We start from the raw sequence: 23,896 nt of genomic DNA on the forward strand, positions 1-23,896 counted from the left end.
GTGAAGAGTTGAGATCCTGGTATATGTCAATGTAAGGACATATTTCCTTCTGTACTGCACCACCTGACCTTACCTTTCAGTGCACAGGCATGCAGAATGAATCCCTGTTTGCAGACAGAAGGGGATCGCGCGTACAAGGAGGCTTTGGTTGGTATAGGGGCATTTTATACAGAGCAAATTCTTTCTATTTGTTTTTATTGCAGATTTATTATATAGTGCGAGATCGACCCAAAGAATAAGATATCAGAGCACTTTACATGAGCACCAGGGACCTTACACAGTGACAAGGACACATTCTGAATTCATTATTTTGGTAGGCGCTGGAGATTAAGTGATTTGCCCAAAATTCCAGACCGGTGAGGCCACACCTAGGCTTGAACCCTGTTCCCCAGCGCTAAAGTCGGAAGCTTTAGCCGTAAGGCTACATCCACCGATGAGCTGTAGATGCTCTCTCTACATACTTTCTTTGTTGTCAATACCACAGTCAAAGTGATCCCGGCAGATTCTGGTGGACGTGAACGTGCAGATAACGCAAGCATGACATTGATTGAATTGGCGTATTTCAGGCAGCACTTTAAGCTTGAGTGCACATGGTTATTGTTTGTTTTGTTTACCAGACTCATCATCAGTGACTAAACAGAGCTTCACAAAATGCTTTGAGGTAATGCTTTACCATGCGTGGCATAGTGTTTCAGTAACATACACTTCGTGAAAGCTAAACTGTTGCTCTGGCATCCTCCAATTTATGCTTAATGTCAGGTTACGTTAATAGGGAACATGTGGTTGGAGTGAAATTAATGTAAGTGCATTACTGTGTTAGACTGGGGTGCAGTCGTTTTACTATATTAAAAGAGCAAAATCAATGCACTTTGCACAGTATGACGAACAAAACACAGAGACACAGGTCTGTAAAACAAAAGGCAGGGAAATCGACAATTGTGCTCCAAAAGCGCATGCAAATGGCTGCTTCACCTCAACCTGCCTGATTGTGTCTCTGGTCTCTGATCTATGAGATGCAGGCTCGCATGTGGTAGGAATCATGAAAAAACACTTTCTTCCTTTGATTTTCTTAATAACACCACGTAGCGCCATTAGACCATCACGAGCTTCAATGTTCCCCGGGGTAGAAAACACAGACCTGACTAGCTGCACCTGTTTTTCGCAGGGTGCAGGATGTGTCGGGTTCAGCAAACAACATTTGTTTTCATTGACCAATTATGTGTCATTTATAATTCAATTGCAAGGAAATCATTATTCCCTTACATGAACAACCCTATTATTAAGACTAATAATAACTATGAAAATGATGATGATAGTAGTAAAAATAATAATAACACAACAATAACCTGGCAAGGTACACAAGCAGCTACACTACTAATATTTTCATCTTCCAGTCGTCCAACAATTATGTCGACTGAAAGAACTTCCCTCATCGCCGGCGCTGTAGTGTCAGCTTCGTGAGGGCATTGGGTTGTAACTTCATGATCTAGGTTTTTTTTGTGTGATGTGTGTGTTACTTAAAACTCTTTAGCAAGTCGGACACCTCTCGTTTGGCACCTCTGTGCTCCCTCTGCACTTGAAGTGATTGAGAAATATCTGCGTTTATCTCTGTTCTCACTAATGTCTTGTTAATTGTGCTACAGCTGGAGACACACTGAGTGTGTCATTAATGGGGGTGAGACAGGCAGAGAGTGTGGTCGTGATTTAAGTGCTTCCAAATAAAGGCGACCAAGATGCTGAGATTGTCTCTTGGAAGTTGAGGAACAAATTAAACACTTTCCACAAAGAAGGCACATGCTCATGAGACGGAAATTCGTTAAATAAAGACATATTTACCCTGTTACACCAACAATCTAGCAATTTAAGAGCCGTGTAGGAGACAAAAAACATGTATTATTCGTTGTGCTGCAGATTTGGTTATGTGGTTTCTTATTCTTATAATTACTTTATTTCGATCTCCAGGGCCTTAGATTACTAATATGAGGACATTGACGCGGCGCTTGGACAGGTTCAACGCGACTCGGGGAGAGCGATAGGAGCGCACGAGGCAGCGAGACCCTGGTCGCGAGAGTATGGTGGGAGATAGCATGGGAGGTGAAGGGATAGAGAGGTTGGGGAGGGTGAAGTCAGCGATACTACTGTAGTGATGGAATGGGACAACGTGATAGGGAGGGGGGCATGTGAGGAAGAAGGGTTGAGAGCGATGATGGGGTGATAGGAAGCATAACATGGAAGTATGGCAGGGAGTGGAGAGCGGGAGCATGTTGAGAGGTAGGGAGGAGGGTGTTACCGACCGTATAAGCCTCAGACAGTTACAAAGTCACCCCTCTGTCCACTCTGCTGCACTGAGAGGTGTGTGTGAGGCAGCCTTCTTCTACTCTTAGAGCTGAGATTTCCATGAAAGTCTTATAGTCTGTATTCAGCACCTGAGCATAATAGGACGGAATGTATGAAGCTCTGTGGTTATACTGAATAAGCAGCTACCTATGTTATGCCATCTATTAATGTAATAACTGCACTTTCACAATTGCTTTATAACCTTCCTGCTTTCTCAAATTTGCTTGAAAATGCACGATTTTTCTTCTTTTTTTTCAAAATTTTCTTGGGGGAGGGGGTAATCCCCCAAACCCCCCTTTTGGGGTTCGGGCTCGCTCGCTGCGCTCGCTCGCTACAGTGCTGTATGCAAATCACTTTGCGCCCCACCACTTTAAAATCTCACCCACCGCCCCTGGATTCTTCTGCCGTCCAGCAAAGTGTAGACCGTCAAAGAACTTGGTTTCTGCTTGCAGAGTTTAATCCAGGTAAACTCTAAAGTCCTGTAGTCAGGTTTCCCATTAATGGAGCAAGGTTTCACATATACCAAAACTTGCTTGTATTTAGCCCTCTCTAAATAACCTGAAATATATTAACCAACATGTTTTGTTCACTAACTTTTGCACTACACGACATTTCTAGTATCTAGGGGAAGCTTACCTATGTGCTTTTACTAACAGTAACTCGAGTGAATTAATATGGCTGCCAAAAACGTGGGAAACCTTCTGCGCATGCATCTGTCACATCTACGTGGCACGACGTACCTCTATGCTTAGTAGGAAATCTTTGCTTCTGCGCACTAGTGCCAGAAAAGGCTGCTTCAAATCTCACATGCTAATGCTTATGCGGCAGCTTGTAATAAGCTTGTTCGTTCTGCTTAATTATTAAGGCACAAGTTAATATAAATTAAAAGGGTTAGAGTAGTGATAAGTGATATAATGTGTTTCTCTTTGACTTTGCTGATAGCTCGTACTTTGGGGCCAAATACTGTCACATCTTCCATCTTGAACGACGCCGCACATGCGCACTCTGACTCTGAAATTGCTGAAGCATTAGCATTGAACCTCGTCCAAGATGCATCTTACCCACGATGTCTATGAGAAAATGCCCTTGTGACCTCTGAGGGGAACTGAAAATATATAAATTGTATCAAACATGTCGAACAGTATTGTTGGGTGGAATAAAATCATGGGAAAGTAAATTGTGGGTGGGGATTCAATCAATATGAATCGAACTGAAATTACATCATTTTAGTATGGTGTGATGACCTCTCCTCATCTTTCCAACCAATCACTGAAGGGAAAACTGAACGGGCTGTACGAACCCCTATCACTGAGCATAAAAGCTGCATTAGAACCAACACTGCCACTTCTCCCATTGCCCAACACTGGCGGAACATAAGACACAACATTGCTCAACTAAAATGTGGTGTGCTTGAAGTAGTCGAGCATCACCAGGATAGGGACATGAGCAAATTCTTATTCCAGCGTGAGACCCACTGGATATGGTTCATGCAATCACTGACCCCACTAGGGCTCAATGATAAATTTGAAAGAGCATGCTTTTTATGATCTCATAGATTTTTTTCCTATTATGACATTTCCATGGTTACTGTGAGAAGGGATTCACCAATTTTGCTACAGTTAATGCTACTGTTATTAGTACGATCAACTGCACTATTCACTCTTATTGTGCTGGACATTTTGTGTATTTTCCTGCTTTCATGTACTCTTGTTCAACTTGTTCTGAAACGCTGGGCCAACCCTGATGTGAATGTTTATTTTACTTCCGAAGTTCATAGTAGCGATCGTCACTATTTTTCAGTTGTTAAGTTGACCTTTCTTCTCCATCACATCTATCACTCTCACTGAGATGGCCGCCACCAATCCTCTTCACCTAGTCCGTTTTCACTATCTAGTAAACTCTGCTATATCGAATAGTAGCCAGACTCGCTCGCGTCTTCCGTTTCGGTGAGTAATGAATGTTAGCCACCTTCTTTTTAATATCCATCGTGTCTTTGCACTTTTGTTTATCATAGCGCTTCGTGTGTGTTTTTTTAATCACACAGAGCGTTCCGAAATTTCGAATTAACCAAAGCGTCCTGCTTTGCTTGGATGTTGTCCTCCACCCATGTTACATTTGGAACACTACGCTTCACGAATTCTAAACCCTGATCGGTAAGTCAGTCATGCACAATAAGATTTTCCACCTAATTTAACTGCTTTTAACCCCTTCCATGCTGGTGACGAACCCCAGCCGTCACGCTCCATGGTGCTCGCGTGCTGATGACCGCTGGGGTTCGTCACAGCCCCGCCCTGTTCGTGCGGCTGCCGCACACGGGGGGAACCGCAGCCGCACGGAAGGGGTTAAATAGTCACAATAGCTTGTGTTAATCTTTTCCACAGCCATTTATCCGCAGTGATTAGCCCTTCACGCTGCTTTGGCTCCTCTTGAATTTTACCCTTCACTTACCGTTATTTTGTGCCTTTGACTTAACCGGGTAAGGATTAATTTCATCCCTTGCCATGTGTCATTACTCTCGACTCAACTCACTTGGTTGTCAAATCACCTGCATTTTTACTTATCATTCACTTGGGAGCTTGGTCTCTTTCTTTTTATACACATACTTTCCTCAAACCCTTTTTTTCCTCTTTAGTTAAACTAGCTGTTTATCACGATCGCAAGTATATTTGACTTAAAACTGATTATATGTCTTCCAGCATCTCTGCTCTAAGTTTGTAGTTTTCTTCGCTGTAAGAGGCAAACACATTATATTGTATATCATTGTTCTTCACAGAAGCCCCTGAAGAAGGGCAAATGTTAATGCCCAAAATGCATTGGGATTTTTAATTTATATCATGATGTCTACAGAACCTGTATACAATTGGAACTTGTGAAACCTTTAACAACTTCCATGAACTTTAAATTCAAATAAAACAAGCATCAAACCAACGATCGAAGACTTCAGTTTACAAGTTTTTCCAAATGTGGTGATACAAATGTTTATTAGTGTCCTGATAATGAATGGTATTGATTATGTGTTACTATATGTTTCCGCGGAGTACACTCTATTGAGTGACTTTAGCAGTGCACTAGGTTTCCCAGATAGCTGCAAAAGATGGCATCTCTTCAATTGTAGGGACTGAATGTTGCGCTCAACCTCCCAAACTACTGTTAGCATACCCAAGCATATTACATATATTGTAAAGAAATATCAAGAGATTCGTAGTGACTTGACCTAAGTCCCAACAGCATTTGGACGTGGTTGGCAGAAGTTTCCAGCCCTTGAGATATGAACATTTGTGAATCCTTTAAAGGTATTGCTCTTGTTGTGCTTGCCACAGATATTGCTGAAAGACTAAGATTGTGAATCATCCAATGTTCTTGCACAAATAAAGGTACTGCCAATACTCTTACCACTTCTAGGGATAGTGAGGAAAGTGATCATGATGAGGTTGATAATAACACAATAACTGAATCCTTTGCCATTGACTGGGTCCCAACTGCTGCCAAAGCTGTTGCAGCAGCAGGAGGCATGAGCTCAGGGCAAGCAGAATATATCTTCAAGATCTCTGGAGCTTTCACAGTGCTACGAGGAGCATTGCACAAAGGTAACAGGAAGTCACGGCTCACCTAATTACCTGGCAGCATGTCTGGCTTGGACCAGGGCTGGAATGGCACTGAGATGCTTGCCTTTGCCACACCACAGGTGTGTCTGCATTTAAAGGAGGACCATTCAACATGGCATAGAGTGCTGGAAAATCTTCCCTGTATCCTGGTATACTCTCAGTATTGTTATCTCTCATCTTATTGTAGAAAAATAGAAAAGAATACTGGTTTTAAGGAACGCTTGGGAATAAGACCACCTTGGAGAAATATGGTCCCCACCAAAAGCGAAATTAAAATAAAGTACAAATGCCTAATATCAACAATACCCCGATAAAAGCCAAGTTAAAATCAAATTCAGATATCCCACTCACATAAATCAATCAGAGCCAAGCAGCAATGAATGTGTCTCATCCGCATTTGCATGAATACCCCTGCTGAACAAAGTCAGGAGCTATGACCAAGCTTCCCTGCAGCCTGGTATACTCCTGGTATGGCAGATGGTAGAAAGAGAGAAAAGACAACTGCTTTAGAGGAAGATTCTGGAATACAACCCCAATCGTGACCTTCTCTCGGGGATCCTCACCTACCCCCTTTCAAGAGCCCATGCTGCCTCACAATGTCCCGCTTTGTTCCGGATAAGGCTCCACATGCTATTATGATTGGCAGAAATATGCTAGGATATATCCCAGATTAGTGGTATTCAATGTACTGTTATGGCCGGTCCATGTCTGATAATTAGGATTCCTGCTGGCTGTGTAAATGAGTTTATATCAGATTGAATGTTTGAACATTTATTTTAAAGGTGTATGCTCAAAATCCCAGTCTGCATTAGACAACCTTTGCTTATACCAAACATTTGAGCTACAGATCTATTAATCACAAAATATATATTGCACATGGGTCTGCGGAGACCAGATATATTTCTGAAAGTACACATTATTACACTGTGATTCTGGAAACAAGAATTCTCTTTCAATTTTCCTAACAAGTATTAGATACCAGATAAAGAAATATTTTGTACTACAGACCCCGAAGAGCATTAAGTCTTCAGGACCAAAAGGTCCACCTTTTAAATTGAGCAGACTCTGTTCCCCAAAACGTAGAACCGTCTGTAGTGTAATGGCATTCTGTGACATCTACAAAAATCATTATTGATCCAAGATATTGATTTGGTGGAGAAAGGGCCTTGTTTGCTGAATTTTGAAAAGTCTCTGTGGACATCTTTAACTACATCTCCTAGTAGAAACAGTTATCTTATTAAGGAGAAAATAAATGCTGCATAGATACATTTTCTGTAAATAGCATCATCTTATCAAAATGTAGCAAGAGAGTTTGAGTCTGTATAATACTTTTGCTTCAGATGATTAGGCATAACATTGTGTATTTTACTTACCACATTCTCCTCTGCTCTGACAGTGGTCGTAATCGTGTCTAAAAAAGATACAACATGAATTTTATTGCAGAGTACGTTGGGCCTGTGTCCAGAAATTAAAAACATCACTTTGATTTTCATTGTTTGGATCAATTAAAATGTATTACACTAATGCATATAATGGGAAATGTTTTTATTAAAAACTTCAATATTCACCCATGTGCTATATCATAAAAGAATAGAGAGCACTTTTGGAATAGGACTTTCTGGGTGAAGTAAAATCAAGCAGGTAGGATCTAGTGATGCTCCCACTAGCAATCATGTTTATATATTTATTAGCCAGTTCTTAGTTCAACCAGCTTATTTTACCATTATAATTTTTGTTTTTAAGATTGGATTAAATGTACGCTTCTCCGGCCTCATCATTAAGCAGAAATGTATCCTATGGTACACCACGCATTCGGTGCACCATTTTGGTACATATCACTCTGCAAGTGTATCTCCCTGTTCATATCACAGTAGCATGTAGCATAAAGAGCTGGGTTGCACAAGGGCATACAGTAGTCAATTATAGGCTCCTGAGGGTATTAGCCGGTGATCTGCATGCATGACCTTTGCTAGCCTTGCCATTGCTCTCTCAAGGTTTGGTATTAGTGTTCAGGAAGACTGTGAAACATTGTGTTATTGGTTGTGGGGGGAGAAAGTCTTGTCAGGGTGAAACACAAGCAAACCCCAAGTAACCTGTGTTTAACTCTCTGGTAGCTTGGCACAAAGCAATCAGGCTTTATGCTTTACTATGGTGTAATCTGTAATGTATTTTTGTAGCACATCAAACAGAAATAAAGTGAAAATTCAGCAGAAGAAAAAATACAACACCAATAACAGGAAAATGTAGTAAACAATCTAAGCTCAAAACAACAAAAAACCAAGTAGTAGAACCGGAAATATGAAAAAAAGATGTGAAAATAGAACCTAAAAGCACAACACGCTAATTGTAATAATCTGGGTGCGCCGGGCCAAGAAAAAGTCACAAGTTCAGGCAGAGCACACTGGAGCGACAGCTGGATGAAATGGCCCAGTTAGTTCAGCTGAGCAACGTACGTTAATCCCGGTTCCTGAGCGTTACAAGTTCTCATGTTCAGGAGGCGTTGCACAACTGCAGTGATGTGAGGCCTTGAAGATGCGGAGTGCAGTGGAGGTTCCGATGAGCTGTGATGTGAGAACCTGCGTAGAGGATGCGTTGTGCAGTGGAGGTTCTGAGGGCTGCAAAGTGAGGGACTGCATTAATAATGTGTTGAGCAGCTGCGGCTCCTAAGGCTGTGATCCGAGGTCCTGAATTGAAGATGCAACATGCAGCAGCAGTTCCGTGTTGCACCCTGTTGTGAGTCCTAACCCTCAAGTGGTGTGGTCCACCACCTGTGGGTTACGACTCACAACTGGGAGAGTCAAAATGCTGGGTTAAAGGTAGTTTAGAGCCTTTTCTGTACCTGAGGCTCAGATCAGGAGGCCAGCAAACTAGCCCTTGGAATCAATCTGGCTATCATACGTTCAAGATGCAGGTCCAGTTCTTCTCACTCGGGCAGCAAGACAGCAGAGTAGCATTCTTTCTTGCAGCACAGCAGTCCTTCCTCTGAGTCGTTCACAGGTCTTGACGTGTACTGAAGGGTGCTGTCTGAAGTTCCAATATTTATATTTGATGCCAACTTTGAAGTGTGAGAAGTTTTGAGAGGATTCTACCGCCAAAAGTGTTTGGAACTCCCTCCATGCCCTGGTCCCAGCTTGTCGGGGTACACAAAAGACTAGTGTGAAACCATTTGTGAGTGTGCTGAGGAAAGGTTTTAGAGATATACAAGTGTGGTAGGTTACAGCACCTCCCCCTCAATCTAAAAGAGATGACCCAACCTGACAACATCCATTCCCCCTTTAATCTACTATCTGGGAGGAATACACATTCTGCAGCACACATAGAAGAGGCAGTAACAAGCAGAAATTAAGATATTTTTCCTCATTACGACTCCGCTGAGAAGGCGTATCTTTTTGGGATATTCCCAGGTTTACCAGTTTTGTTAAATCTGAGAATGCATCAAAAACCAAGAGATTTGCATGCCCATAAAACACCTTTCCTGGGCAGAGTAAGGCAACACAATGGTTTGCGCTGCTTTACTACAGATTTATGAAGCCACTTAAGGCCACGCAAAGTGGCCTTGAGGGGCTTCATAAATCTCATTTAGGACTTGTGCCACTCTAGCATCACCTTGGTGGTGCAAGAGTGATGCAATTGTGCTCATAAATAGGCTCCCCAGTGCATGGCCTCACGTTGAATGTGCGAAATTAAACAAACCCTGTAAAAATGCAAGTCGTGGTGGCATACAGAAACAGGCAAGGGCTTAAGATAGCCATGTTCCAAGAAACCCACCTTATGAAGCAGTTTGAAGTATCAAATAGCCAAGAGCTGGGCATCCTATGTTATACTCCTCATCATATTCATCCCACTCCTGTTGGTTAACTATCATAGTGAAGAGACATACCATTCACACCAACATACTCACAAATGGATGAGCATGACCGGTTTGGGGTGGTCCACATCAAGCTCTGGATTCCATTTATTACCATAATTAATATATAACTCCCCAATGTGGATAACCCATGGTATTTTATAGAACAGAGATAGGGTGCTAGCACTAACTCCTGGGATGATTATACGGGGGAGTGACTCCAACACCACTTCGAACCAAAATCCGGACCAAGCAGGATGAATCAAAGATTTATCAAGGGGACATGTTAAAATGTATTCTCCTTCATAAACTATATTCTGAGGAAACACGACTTACTGAATATCTGGTGACATAGAAATCCTGCTTAAATGGGGGCTACACTCACATCTTCAATGCAAGATACCTGGTCAAGGCTGAACTTCTCTTTGGCCACAAAGGGTATGGGAGTGCACACAAGAACAATACCATACTTTGCAAAAAACATATCAGATCATTTCACCAGTCTAACACTGCTTGGAATTTCTATAATTTGTCTGAGCCCAATTGTCATGAAGGCTTCCTCCAGAAACACTCTGTAACACAGTGTTTAAAGACATCATAAGAGTAGGGATAACTGTGTACTCACCCAAAAATATGGACCCCTGGAGTCGTTGTGTACAACATGGGAAGATTTGATTTTATAATGTTCTTAACTGAACTCTGTATTCCACAACAGAATGGGGTTCTCAAAAATGTGCAGTCTCACTTGAAGAGCCTTGAGCAGGAAATCCATAATCTGAACACTAGACTCTGACCCAGCTCTCTTGGTAGAAATCCAGTAAAACAATAGCAGATTACAATGAAATTGAAGACAGAGAAGTTCAACGTCTGAAAGGAGCACTTCAACAAGGACATATGAAGAAGGGGAATATCCACGTATGTCACTGGTGGAACTGATTAAACAACAAAGGGCCACCAAAACACCAACCACAGTTTACTGTGGAACTGATCAGACATCCCCTGTCACTTAGCGGGCAGATTTACAAGCCCCTTGCGCTGCAAGTACGTCACTTTTTGTGACGCACAAGCAGCGCATTTCTTTGCCCCATATTGCTTTTCTTTGCTTTTCCTGTCCTTGAAAATACAGCCCCTTTACATGCAGCACTTTGCGTGAAAGGGGCATACCATGGGTGTTGCTGTGGATGTTCCCTTGCAACACCCAAGGAACCAGACCTTGGTTCTGCCATGCCTACATTCAGGTCTGGGAAGCAGCTGAAGATGTGTGTTACAGTGACGTGTGTTGCAGAGCCTTGCCGTTCCATACTAGACACATTATTATGATTTTATTGTTTTTGCTGACTTTTAACACTGTTGGTTACCATGAAAGTAATGTGAAAAAAAAATCACAGAAAAATGTAATGTTTCTTGTGTCTTCTGATTATTCAGGAAGTACCGCAGTGCCGGATCAGTTTGTCCCGGGCCTTGGATAGGGTTGAACATGTTCCCATGGGCCCTACAGCTGTTTTTAAGGATTGTGATGATAATGTGTCACCCCTCCCCGTATTTTAGCTTTGGACCCATCGGGCAGTCTGTGCACCATGTGCGTGCTGAGGTTTCACCAGAGGTGCAGAGAAAATAGATAGACGAGCGTTTTCAATAAAAAGGATTTATTGAACAGTGTTCTTTCTCAAGCATAAGAAGTGAACTGCTACAATCGTAAAACTGGTTACAAAATATAATGCATACAGTAGAAAGAGTAGAATAAAATAATACTGTAAGAGCATTGTATGGTTCCCAAACCATAACAAAATACATACATAAATAACAGAGGCTAAAAGTACTCAACTGGTGCTTCTAAAATACGCCTACCCCGATGTACCTATCCTAAGCTTAGTACGAGGGAAGAAGTAAGTGAGGTGTAGAATAAATATAATATCCTTTTGCCAAGAATCTGTCCAAGATTTCTCTTAGGGTCTAATCAGCTCCGTACCTTATTTTGGAATGTAGAAGGTCAGGCTCATGACTCGATTTCCCAACAACCCTCAAGGGTAGCTTGGAAACACTGGAGCTGGATTTCTCGGCAGGAGAAAAGACAGCGTCTCTCTCAGTGCGTCTGCTGGAGGGTCGGCTTCCTTCGCCACTTGCAGTAGCAGGATGCGTCGGGCAAGTAGATAGTCAAACTGCTCCAAACCACGGTGTGTTTGGTAAGGCAAGTGTGGGCATATTTATACCTTGAAGTTGCTGAGTTTGACGTAAAGGTTACATAATTACGTCATAAAAGAGTCTCAGTTCTTTGAAAACTCCATGGGTTCTTGGATAAGTCAGTTCTCGAGCAAGGGGAAGTCCCTAGCTGCTGGAGCCGAGTTTTCCAAGAAATCGTTGTAGATTTTTGGAACTAGTGGAAGTAGCCCTGCCGTATTTTGAATGCATGAGCTATGTCTAAATATGGTTAAGGTTCTTATGCCTATATAAGGACATAATGATTTATACCTATATAAGGGCATGAATCGGGAAAATTACAATAGGGTCCTAAAATGTTCCACAACATTAGGAGTTGATACTACAGCTGGTTCCGGCACAACCCTCATTTTCAGGGCCTTCACCCCTGCTGAACCAGTTTGAAGAGCTCTGTGTAGTCATGCTCTGGCTCTTTTGATCTCTGCTGACTCCTGCTGTGTCACCTTTGAGCCCCTAGGAGCTAAGAGGCCCTCAATCTGGGTTACTTCAGGCAGGTTCGGGCTTCATGCCAGCAGGACCCTCTTAGCCAGCCCTGAACCTGCGCCATGCACTTTTCCTCTGCCAATTTTGCCCTGCATGTCTATTAAGGTGTCCTGCTTATTTATCTGTTACACCCATGCTCTTTGGGATTAGATGGCACAAGTCCTCCCTGGTGTTTAGGAGGACCTTCGCCCCATCAACTCAAAGGTCTTGAGCCTGACTTTGTGTAATATACACAAGGCCAGTCGCAGATATCATCTTACCCTTTAGGATCTCAATAGTTACTTTGGCTGAAAATAAACAAAAGGTTTTCTCTCTGACTCAAAGTCAAGTCTACCCTTCTTTCTCTTTAGGCCCATGTCTTGAAAAGGTAGCTAAGTGGATGGAACACTCCTGTCTTAAGCTTTACTGGGACAAAACTGAGCTCATGTTCCTCTGCAACGGTTTTATCGCGGTGCTGACACTGGCCAGGTTGTCTAGGTCCTTCTGCCCCCTCTAAAACCATCATTAAATGCCTTGGCATGTGGCAGGATAATTCTCTCAAATTTGACTATCAGTCAGTGAAGCTTGCAACCACTTGTTATAGCATGCCCAGAATGCTTCAGAAGATTATTTCTTTTCTTTCTTTTACAGTTTAAAGGTTGGGAGTCCAGGTTCTCCTGCCTGGATTACGGGAACTCTCTTTACCTAGGAGCTCCAAACACCACAACAAAGAAATGTCAGGTGGCACAGAATTGCGCTGTGCGATTTCTATTCAATATACCTAAGAACCAATCTGCCCAACAAGCTTGGAACTCTCTTCATTGGCTCCCTGTGGCTGAGAGGACTAAGCTAAAATGCCTGTGTACTGTCATTAGGCACTGTGGGGTAAAACACCCCAGATTTCTGGCTCTTTGCTTTCATTCTACTTCCCTCGAGGAACCCTGAACTTCTCTAATGCCTACCTGCCATAAGTACCCTAAGGAGAGAAGGATTTGGAGGGTGCTCTTTTTCATACAATCCGGCGGGGTTATGGAACACCCTCCCCCTATCTCTGCGTTCTGCAAACCAGCTACTTCCCTTACAGAGAATGCTGAAACCTCAGCTGTTCCAGAATATCCCCCATCAATAGAGGTTGAAAATACCCTTCCCTATGCTTCTGTGCAGCACTATCAGTGCTGGGGTGACTATGAGTAGCTACGCCCTGTATAAGTGCTTCATAAAATAACATAAAATAACAGACGATCAAAAATTGTAGCGAAGTGGCCAATTTCACAATTTTTTACAGCTTGGACAACACCTAGTCCATTGGGTTAGATCAGTCCTCCTTGATGTATATGCCCTTAGCTGGGACTCACCTCTAAGGAGACAAGGCTGACTTGGCTCTTAAACAGTTTAAAGAAAGTAGATCTATCATCCATTCTCTGGGTCTTGGACTCTCTAGCGTGCCTCATCAGCCTTAATAGTTTCATTGCTTCTTTTCAGGCTTTGGTCGACCCATTCCTCCTTACGTACTATCAGCAGTACCAGCCTTTGCAAGGGACTCAGCCCTTTTATGGGAGCGGACGAAGGCCATTCCATCCCCACACTCAAGGTCAGCATGCTGCTTAGACCTCTGCCATCTCATTCTCCAAACATGCAAAACCACTCGCAGGAGCAAAGCCACCTGGTGGGAGGCAGAATCCACTGAATCAATGCGAATTTGCAAGAGATAACATCAGAAAAGTGGTCCTGCACAGTTTCAGAAAAAGTTATGCTCAGCATTTCATTTTGTTCACAGTCACACCTTTCAACGTCCACCCAATATCTGATGGGGGACCATCTCCCTGTTTTCAGTAGGAAGTGCAAACCCATTTGGCCTACACAGCTATAGAGAGGGTGTCAGGACCAGAAGTGAAATGTAGTTATTATTGCCACAGCTTTGTGATCCTCAAGAAGGACGCAGACCTCCAGCCGTATTTAGACCTAACTATCTCAATGCCTTCATTTGGAAAGAGAAAAAAAAGAGATGCACACTTGAAGAAATGCCCTGCATTACATGGTGTGGTTGTGAGACCTTACTGTGTAATACACTCACAATACCATCTTAGGTCCAGTCAGGCTTATTTGTAAAACATTTAGCTCAACCATGACTTACTGTGGCTTCAAGTCGCAAGGCTCAAATAAATTAACAAGTGTAAAGCATTTTAGCTAAACCAAAATAATTCAACCTTAAATCAATGCAACAAAAAAATGACATCAATTTATAAAAATAGACAGTATTTTTATGACATTTTAGACACCAAAATAAAAAAGACATACCAGACAGTTCAGAGGATATGAATATTTTAAGAAACAATAAATCACAGTTTTTCGCTTAACTACAAATAAGCACTGGAAAATTCATTTAATTTAGAGCTTAAATACTTTTACAAGAAATGTTCTATTGAAGTGGAATTGGAGTTACTTTTGGCAACCAACAGATTTAATCAGATAAAATATTTGAAAGATTTCCTAAAAATTGCAAATATTGTTGGCAAATGTATTCTCAGCACCAGAACATATTAAACATTGAGGGGCATATTGATCAAAAATTCATGCAGTCACCTTGCTGTGCTGCATGATAGGGAAAGGCTAGGAATGCACCGTACTTAACACTGCATGGCACAGGCAGGATTATATTAGTTCACGAAGGGGCACCTTTCTGCAAAATAACAATCCTGAGAGCAGCACACACAGAAAAAAGACATAATAAGGAGAAGTCCTTGTTATGCCTCAAATGGGAAGGAGTAGGATTTTGATGCATTCACAGGTTTACCAGTATTAGTCATTTTGAGAATGCACCAAAATCCATGGGTAGATGTGTGGGAACTCCGCGCTACACCCATGGAACACCTTGCCAGGGGTGAGTAACGCAACAGGGCGATTCGTGTTGTGTAGCGTTATTCTAGATTCATCAAACTGGCCTAATCTAGCATAAACAATCCAATTTAAGAGCTGTGTCGCTCTTGCACCCCGTTGTGTGGTGCAAGAGCGACACAACTCTTTAATAAATATGCAAATTTGTTATTGAAATTGTTCTTAAATAAACCTATATAGGTATACAGCAAAATATATATTTAAACATCGTAAATACTACATATTCTATTTTCATTATTTAAGACATTTAACCCCTTCGCTGCTGGGTGTTTCCCCCCGCTGTGCGGGGGGGCCACGCGCAGCCCCCCCATGCTGGTGACAAGCTGAGCTCATCATGAGGCACAGCGGAGCTGCCCTCATTACGAGCTGAGCTCGTCACGGCCACACCCGTTTTGAGAACGTTCAGCACAGCGGGATAATTAGCCCCGCGTGCGAACGTTCCAGCGGCCGTGACGAGCTCAGCTCGTCATGAGTACAGCTCAACTGTACTCCATGACGAGCTGAGCTCATCACCAGCATGGATGAGGTTAAACAACTTTCAAAATTAAAGTAAAATTCAAAGTTTACAGGCAGTGTATTTACAATTACATAAATATTATACATTTCAAAGTATAGAGGTTGTGTTAGTAGAAATGGTGGGGTCAGGAAAAATATGCTTTTAATTAAAATATGTACTCACTACTATTTCCACGTTTTGTATAACAATTGGTTGTAAATGTATATTGCTTCCTAGGAGAAAATAACTCAGCAGTCAACTTTATGCTGTTCTGGACACAACTGTATGCTTATCCATACTAATATAATAAAGAGAGAGCCCAAACCTTTGAGGCGGGTAATCTCAGGAACCACAGCACCAATCACAACACCCAATACAGCGTTGGAAAGGGCAGTTGCAGCAGAAGGACATAGGCTATGCAGACAGCCACCATATTCAATTAATAGGTAAAAGAACCGTGCCCGCAAAGTAGTCCCTTGTGGGCGTGTCTGCATTGTGCTGTGGGCGTGTGCTGGGGGCGTGACAAACGCTGGGGGCGTGTGGTACGTTCCGCCCTCTGGGCTGGACTGTTCCCATGAGGCACAGGGTCAAGGCTGATTTGCATATGGCCATGTATGAATTGGGGTGGTGTGGAATGCAAAAAAACTAGTGATTTAGGCCCAGATCTCTGTACTGGGGTGAATGTATGACATTGTTCTGCATTCTGTCCATCAACTGTTGTTTTTGCATTTGTCACCCCGAGTGGTATGGATATGCTCAGACGTGAATCCCATGCTCTCCACACCACTGGAGTCAAGCTATCCTGGCTGAAGAAACTGGTCCTAGGATGCTTGATTCCGGTCCAGGAAAGACATGGCTTGGCAGTTCGGGCAAAACTGTTCCCATGAGGCACAGGGTCAAGGCTGATTTGCATATGGCCATGTCTGAACTGGGGTAGTGTGGAGTGCAAAAAACCAATGGATTTAGGCCCAGATCTTTGTACTGGGGTGAATGTATGACATTGTTCTGCATTCTGTCCATCGACTGTTGTTTTTACGGTCCGCCCTTCATGCCATGTCTCATATCGTGTGCTGAAAGCCTGGGCGTGTGCGGGGCGATTTTTTCTTCCCAGGTTCTGTACATTCCAGCTCCGGGTGTCCACCCTGCTCCCTTTAAATATCCCTGCACCCCATAATCATAACCCACCTTTACTCCTTAAAATACCCCAACACCCTTAAACACTAACCCATCTTAACCCTATAAATATACCCTGTACCCCAAAACCAAACCTATCCCTAAACCCTAAAAATACCCCTGTACCCTAAAAGCCAAACCTAGCCCTGAACCCTATAAATACCCCTTTACCTCAACACCCAAACCTACCCCTGAACCCTAAAAATACCCCTGTACCCCAAAACCCAAACCTAGCCCTGAACCATAAAAATAACCCTGTACTCCAAAACCCAAACCTACCCCTGAACCCTAAAATACCCCTGTACCCCATAACCAAAACTATTTCTGAACCCTTAAAATACCCAAACTCCCCAAAACATATACCTTAGTACCCCAAAACATATACCCCTATACCCATACTTACCTTATCCAAACATAAAAAAAATAATGCTTTTACCATTCATGCATTTACAACGAATTTCGTTGTAAATGTATGCGTGGTAAAAGCATGTAAAATGTAATGCCATGCGTTATAATGGGATTGCGGAGTCATGGTACTTTCGTAATGAAAGTATGCGGAGTGATGGTATGCGGAAAGAAAGTTGCCGAATAATGGGTGTTTATCCTCCCCCGGTAAGTACATTGGTGGCACGGCGGCCCACATCTCCAGCAACATACTCATATTTTTTCACCACGATTTGAAAAATGGACAGGTCTCTCTCATTGATGGCCAGCACCGACATACACTTTTAGGCACACCTCCCGCCACAAGTTCTAGAATTGCGAACTTTAGAGCTGGGGAGTTACGTTTGAATCTCGGCATCAGCTCAACATCCTGTGATTCCAGGCAAATCGCTTTGTCTCATCGTGCCTACCACAAATGAATGTGTTCTTCTGTAATGAAAATTGTGCTCATGCCATGTTGTCGAGTTCGCGCTATATAATATTTCAAGGAAAAATTAAGTAGGGCAACTCGAGTTCACACACTATTGAACGCGCACTCTTAAGTGCATCAGCAGTGCACTGTGAATCGGAGCGTTTCACAGGCCTGTCACAGATAAGAAATGCTATCAAAACGAAATCCTACAAAACAATATACTACTGGCCGGCAGCAATTCATACCCGGACAACGTCGGGACGGGCTGCTAGTACCTATATATGTATGCTTATTGTAATGCATCACTTCCATTGTAGACCTCGGTCTCAATCTAGTAATTCAGCTCTGTTATGTAGCAACAGTTAATAACAAAACACTTTACACATCTATAATTCTATGTGTTATGCATGTTTTCTATTGAAAGTCTGTATTATTTGCACCAGATTCTAAATCAGGGTACTCACTGCTATGATGTAGCAACAGTTGATAACAAAACTCATTACACACAGTTGCTACGTTGCAAAGGCCTTCCAGGCCAGGTTGACAGGGATCTCTGAGAGCCTGTCAGGCTGTGCTGCTTCTCTGCTTTCAGTGAAAGCAAAAGCATAGCTGCAGGAGGGGTACAGAAGGCATGAAAGGTAGTGGGCGTTCGTTAAGAATGGTACAGAAGGTATTATTTTTTACATTTGGATAAGGGAGAAGAGACCATGTTATGTGTGGCTACCCCATTACTCCTCTGACCCTGAGTAGCAGTTGAAGAAAGAGAAGATGATTTTCAGGGCCATCCTTAAAAAAATTATTGATGAGTAAAAAGCGAATTACGTGTATGTTTTACACAAATGGGGTTAAAGAGACTTCAAATAGATAATGAGAGGCTCTCAGAATCCCACACAGAACCCTATGGAAAAAAATAGTCCTGAAATTCCCTGTTACTCAGCTCTTACAGTGTCCTCTATTATTTATACGTTATACTGTAAATGTAATTTAACGAATACAGCAAATTATGCTGCCTATGGAAGGTATATACAGTACTTAGTTTGATAATATGCAATGTCATTGTTTATGAAAACATTCATTAAAAGAAAATTGGCAAAGCTCATAGGCCTGCCTTGTCAAGCTTGTAATTTTATGTTCATTCGTATTTTTTGCCAATATATGCAATAGGCAAATGTACCTATGGTTGCAAAAAAGTCAAATCTGTCCCATAGCATGCAATGATGGATTAAGCAGAGTCCACTACAAACCAGATTCAATGATTAAGAAAAATTAACCATCCATGTTTTACCTTTTTTGCAACATTTGCAATGTGTTAACCATGCCCAACGTTCTGAAAAGTAGAGAATAAAATGTTATGAGCAAACATATGTGAATTACTGTCATTTGCACATATCAACCCTATCAGTTACGCTAAAGTAACACGCTTATCTACGACTATACCATAATGGCAAGTATAACAATGTTGTTCATCCAATGAATGTCACGTTTGATACATCAGCATACTAGTGCCTGTTTTTATTAATGCATTATAGAGATATATGAGTGAAACACAAATTATATAAAAACAAAGATAGACCCCCCTACTTTTTAGTTTTTTAACAAAAGAATATTTTATGGAACTTTTTTTTAGAAAGTTTTATGATAAGTATTTCAAAGATTTCTCTTTTCACAGAAGCTGGCAGATCATCCACAGGAACGTCGCTGCTGACATTGAAAGGCACACTGTCCCAATCTGAGGCATTCAGATCCTGGCTCTCCCACACCCAGATCTCCTGGGGTCGGCTTTCTAACTCACTTTGTGGATGGACTCATTTCAGTGCACCAATATGAATTAGGGACCAGATTTATAAACAGCTTGTGCGGGAAACATCCTTTACAACGCAACTTTTACCACGCAGTGCCTTTATGATGCAACTTTTACAACGCAAACCATTACAACGCATTGCGCTGGGGGGCGGTCTAGGATAGGGAATAGGTTTAATTTACTATCCAACACCTTCCCTACTATCCACGGGGACTGGAGTTGGAATAGTAAATTAAACTATTCACTATCCAGCGCACCAAAGCACTATGCGTTGTAAAGGTATTCGTTGTAAATATCGCATTGTAAAGGCATGCATGGTAAAAGTATGCGTTGTAACGTCATACATCCGCTTGTGCTGACCTTGCGTCACACAAAGTGATGCGAGGCCAACACAAGCCTTAATTCAGATTTACTAAACTACGCAAGGCCAGCTTGCATACCATGGTAAATCTGGAGTAACACAACACAGAGCAAGTTGCTGCCTTCTGTTATCCTGCGCTAGGGAGGCATTTCATGATTGGAGTGTGGGTGTTCCCATCACTCATCCACTCATGTATTTTGGTGCATTCCCAGCTTTACAAAGACTGGTAAACCTGATAATGGTTCAAAATGCTGGTTTTCCCAGGATACTTGCAACAAGGAGAATATGATTCTCCTCTAAGGATTGCTTTTGAGCAGGAATGTGTACCTTCAATGCTGGGTGTAAGGCGGGATGGTGCCAGCGTTGGGGCTAGGTAGCAGATTGTGCACAAGTGCAGGCAGAGAGCAGGAATTCGCCATATATTCTTAAATATTGGGCATTCCTGCCCTCTCCCTTATACCCAGTGCAGCATGTTATCTTGCTGCATTGCATGAACTATTTATGAATCTGGGCCACAGTTCTACTGCGACCTCCACACACCTCACTGAGCACAACTATATAGAAAATATGTTTGGGTCACTGTCGGTCCAACTAGATGAGTTCATGGGGACACCTAAAATAGCACGAACAAGAGTGGATAAAAAGTTACAAATGTATATATCAAAAACCCAAGTCTAGTGAATAATATATGAACAGTAACCACATAGAAAGTGAAAATAAATGCAGCAGTGCATAACATGACTAGTGAAAACTATATAAACATTCCTAACATGGTTAGCAGATCCCTAGCACCCTGTCACTACTTCCAAGTGTTATGCTAAATTTGAGCAGAAGTAGAAAAAAGCAATCTATGAAAAGAGATTTCGAAGACGGATCACGCAACATATCTTATCTCAGTACAAATAGCTGTTTACCTATTTGCTATCACAGCTCTAATCTGTAAATGATAAGCAGGGTATGGCTGAAGCACAGCACACCCGCTCCTTCTCCATTTGTAGCGGCTTCCGGCGGATTTTTCCTGGCGGATACAACTTTCTCCAGCTTTATTGAGCCTTATTGTCCCCGCCGCTATTATTCACCGATTACATTACCAAGTCTGCAATTGGATTGTACCTGCAAATACCCAAAAGTGTGGTTCTGATCGGAACCTGAAATCGACTCACGCTTCACATGGTCTAGAGCCCAGCCGGGTTGGAAGTATCACCGGCTAAGCAACCTCTCTTCTTTTCACCTGAACCTTACAGCCCTGAGGAGTCACATTGCTATGCGATGAAACACGTGTCGGCTGGCAACAAAAGATATTAAAGAAGACTTTCTTTAGACACTGTGGGGCAGATTTATGAGTTCTGGCGCATCTCTGCAAATCAGCAGGGATGCACCAGAACTGATGCGTCACGCAATTCCCTCCTTGCGGCACCACAGATGCGCCGCATTTACAATGCGGCGCACCATGGTGCAAGGCAGTGAAGATGCGTGACGCATCTCTCGGCGCACGGGCGGTGCATTGCAGGAGTCATGTTGCAAGTGCGACATGACTCCTGCAATGCACAGGGGCCACCTCTTCAATGTATGGTGCGTCACCCTTACGCCTGCTTCAAGCTGGCGTAAGGAATTGACGTAGAAAGTGACTGAGTGAAATCTCATAGATTTCACTCAGCCACTTTTAGGAGGCATTCCTGCGCAGGAACGCCCCCCCCCCTGCGCAGGAACGCCTCCTTATGGTGCAGGGGTTTCCAACGTGACGCATCTCCTAGATGCGTCACGTTGTAAATAGGGCGCATTGTTTGCGCCGCCGTTGCGTCACATTACGTGACGCAATTGCGGTGCAAGGAGGTGCAAGAGCCTCATAAATCTGCCCCTGTGTTTTCTCTGACAGCTTTATATGTATACTGTTTCGTAACATTTGTCCATTGAGACATGCACTCGAACAATTGAGAAGAAATTACTCTCTTGTTGTGTGCAATAGGCATTCTGCTTTATGTTTGTAACGTGTGTTCTGGTAACAGATGGATTCGGGGGGTTACAGGGCTTATCCCCTCGCCTACATGCACCAACACCAAATATTGATAATCCCTTTTACTTTGCGTGTACAATAGGTGAGCGCCCCTTTCCCTTTACTTTAAAAACCCTTTCTTTTGTTACATATGGCTGAAGGACACTTCTCTCCACTGTTCCAGGAGACTGGTGTGAGCTCCTGATAGTCTTGTCTCAGAGCTCCTCCAATTGAGGGTCAAATACATGCCGTTTGATGTATGTGTAAGCTAATTTAATTTATCACATATTAATAAAACTCTACTTGCAGACATTGAAGCACCAGAAAGACTCAGCAAACAGGATGATAAGTGCATCATCTCGATTTACATATAGAAAATCGTTTCCTATAACAAAAATAATAAAACAGATCAGATTCTACTAGAAGCGTAGGGATGTAATGGCAACACTCATGCCAAAAACAACAACAATATTTCAGCCGAGATAGAAGGAAGACATGAACCTAACACTTCTTTTTATGTTTAAACTTTGACACTTTCTAATAAAAATAGATAAAAGGAATCTGCAAACCAGCACTTGATAAAAATTAAAGAGGTCTACACGGGCATGGTCACAGTGTTCACAATAAAGCGGCTAGGCACTTGTAGAGTACATAAAAACACCATCCTGAAAACATAAACAACTCCACTCCACAAGGGTTTATGGAAAGCAGAGATGAGGTGAGGATTGTTCAGGTCATAGACCTGAGGTATCGAACCTGCCCACTATATGTGTACCCCCAGCTACATCTCCGTATGTAATTATAATGACAGGAATACCAGAAATTAAAAATAGCCAGAGGGAGACACAATTGGACCTCAGGAATAAATATGTGTTCTAGTTGGCAAGGTACAGACAGTTCCGATATGACAGGGGAAGTCTTAATGGTCAGTAGAGTTAGTTGGGTGGGAAGCGGTTAAAAAACAATACAAGGGGGCTGTGTAGTTATCAATTTCAAAAATCCCTAGACTGTTTGTAGTATTTTAAATCAGAAATATAGACCCCAGTACCCACCAACAGGGATAAGGGCCTTTTCACTGGACTATTTTTATTCTTATTGCCACATGACAGCTAGGGTGCATGGCAGCCCAGATCTAGGCAGGTGGCTGCTGGTACTTCAAACTGTGGGCCACTGCCACCCACCTGCTAGTCTCTTGCTATTTAATGTACCAGTAGCAAATAGATTTGGGCCCCTGGAAGAGTCTGGTTGATATACAATGACAATAGGACCAGCCCATGGATTTAGAGCCCTGAGATCTGTAAGACAATTAGAGGAGCATAGTTGCGGTCAGACCACTCGCCTAGGGGTAGGGACAGAATCAAAGGAGCTTGAAATAGTAACACAACATACGACCATTAGTGTACTAGGGTTATGGCATGAGTCGCATGCAATTCCATCTGCCCTAATCCCTGTTTCTAACAGCATACTGAGGAAAGGTGCACCCAAAAGAGTATTACTGAATTATCCCCCAGTCCAAATGAGGGACATCCAACCCCTGCTATTTATACTTTTGATGGCACCCCTGACAAACTTAACCTAGGTCATAAGTTAAGGGTCTTATCTTGGAACGTTGCTGGTCTTAAAAACAAACTGTCCTGCCCTGATTGGGGGCATTTTGTGGACCAAAATGACGTATGCATGTTCCAGGAAACCTGGACACGGGAAGACTCTCTGTGGGTGGGGTTTGCATCATTTAATGTCCCTGCTATCTGGGAGGGAAGGGGTAGACCATCTGGGGGCCTATATATCTGGGTTGGCTCTCATAAGGGCTGCAAAGTTGAACAGTTGAATCCCTTGTCTAATGTTATCCAGTG

The 23,896-nt window shown here is 42.6% G+C and overlaps 1 protein-coding gene across 2 annotated transcripts in view; it reads right to left on the reverse strand.

Annotated features, from left to right (window-relative positions):
• LOC144807917 (uncharacterized) overlaps window positions 1-23,896 on the reverse strand; it is a 518,345-nt gene that overhangs the window by 115,821 nt on the left and 378,628 nt on the right. For both annotated transcript variants that reach the window (XM_078673511.1, XM_078673510.1), the window contains 2 exons: window positions 19,174-19,215; window positions 7,316-7,353 (listed from right to left, as the gene is read on the reverse strand). In XM_078673511.1, the coding sequence (XP_078529637.1) occupies window positions 7,316-7,353; window positions 19,174-19,215 (80 nt within the window). The remainder of the gene's footprint in view (window positions 1-7,315; window positions 7,354-19,173; window positions 19,216-23,896) is intronic.

Source organism: Lissotriton helveticus, chromosome 1_2 (assembly GCF_964261635.1).
Source record: "Lissotriton helveticus chromosome 1_2, aLisHel1.1, whole genome shotgun sequence".
NCBI lineage: Eukaryota > Metazoa > Chordata > Amphibia > Caudata > Salamandridae > Lissotriton > Lissotriton helveticus.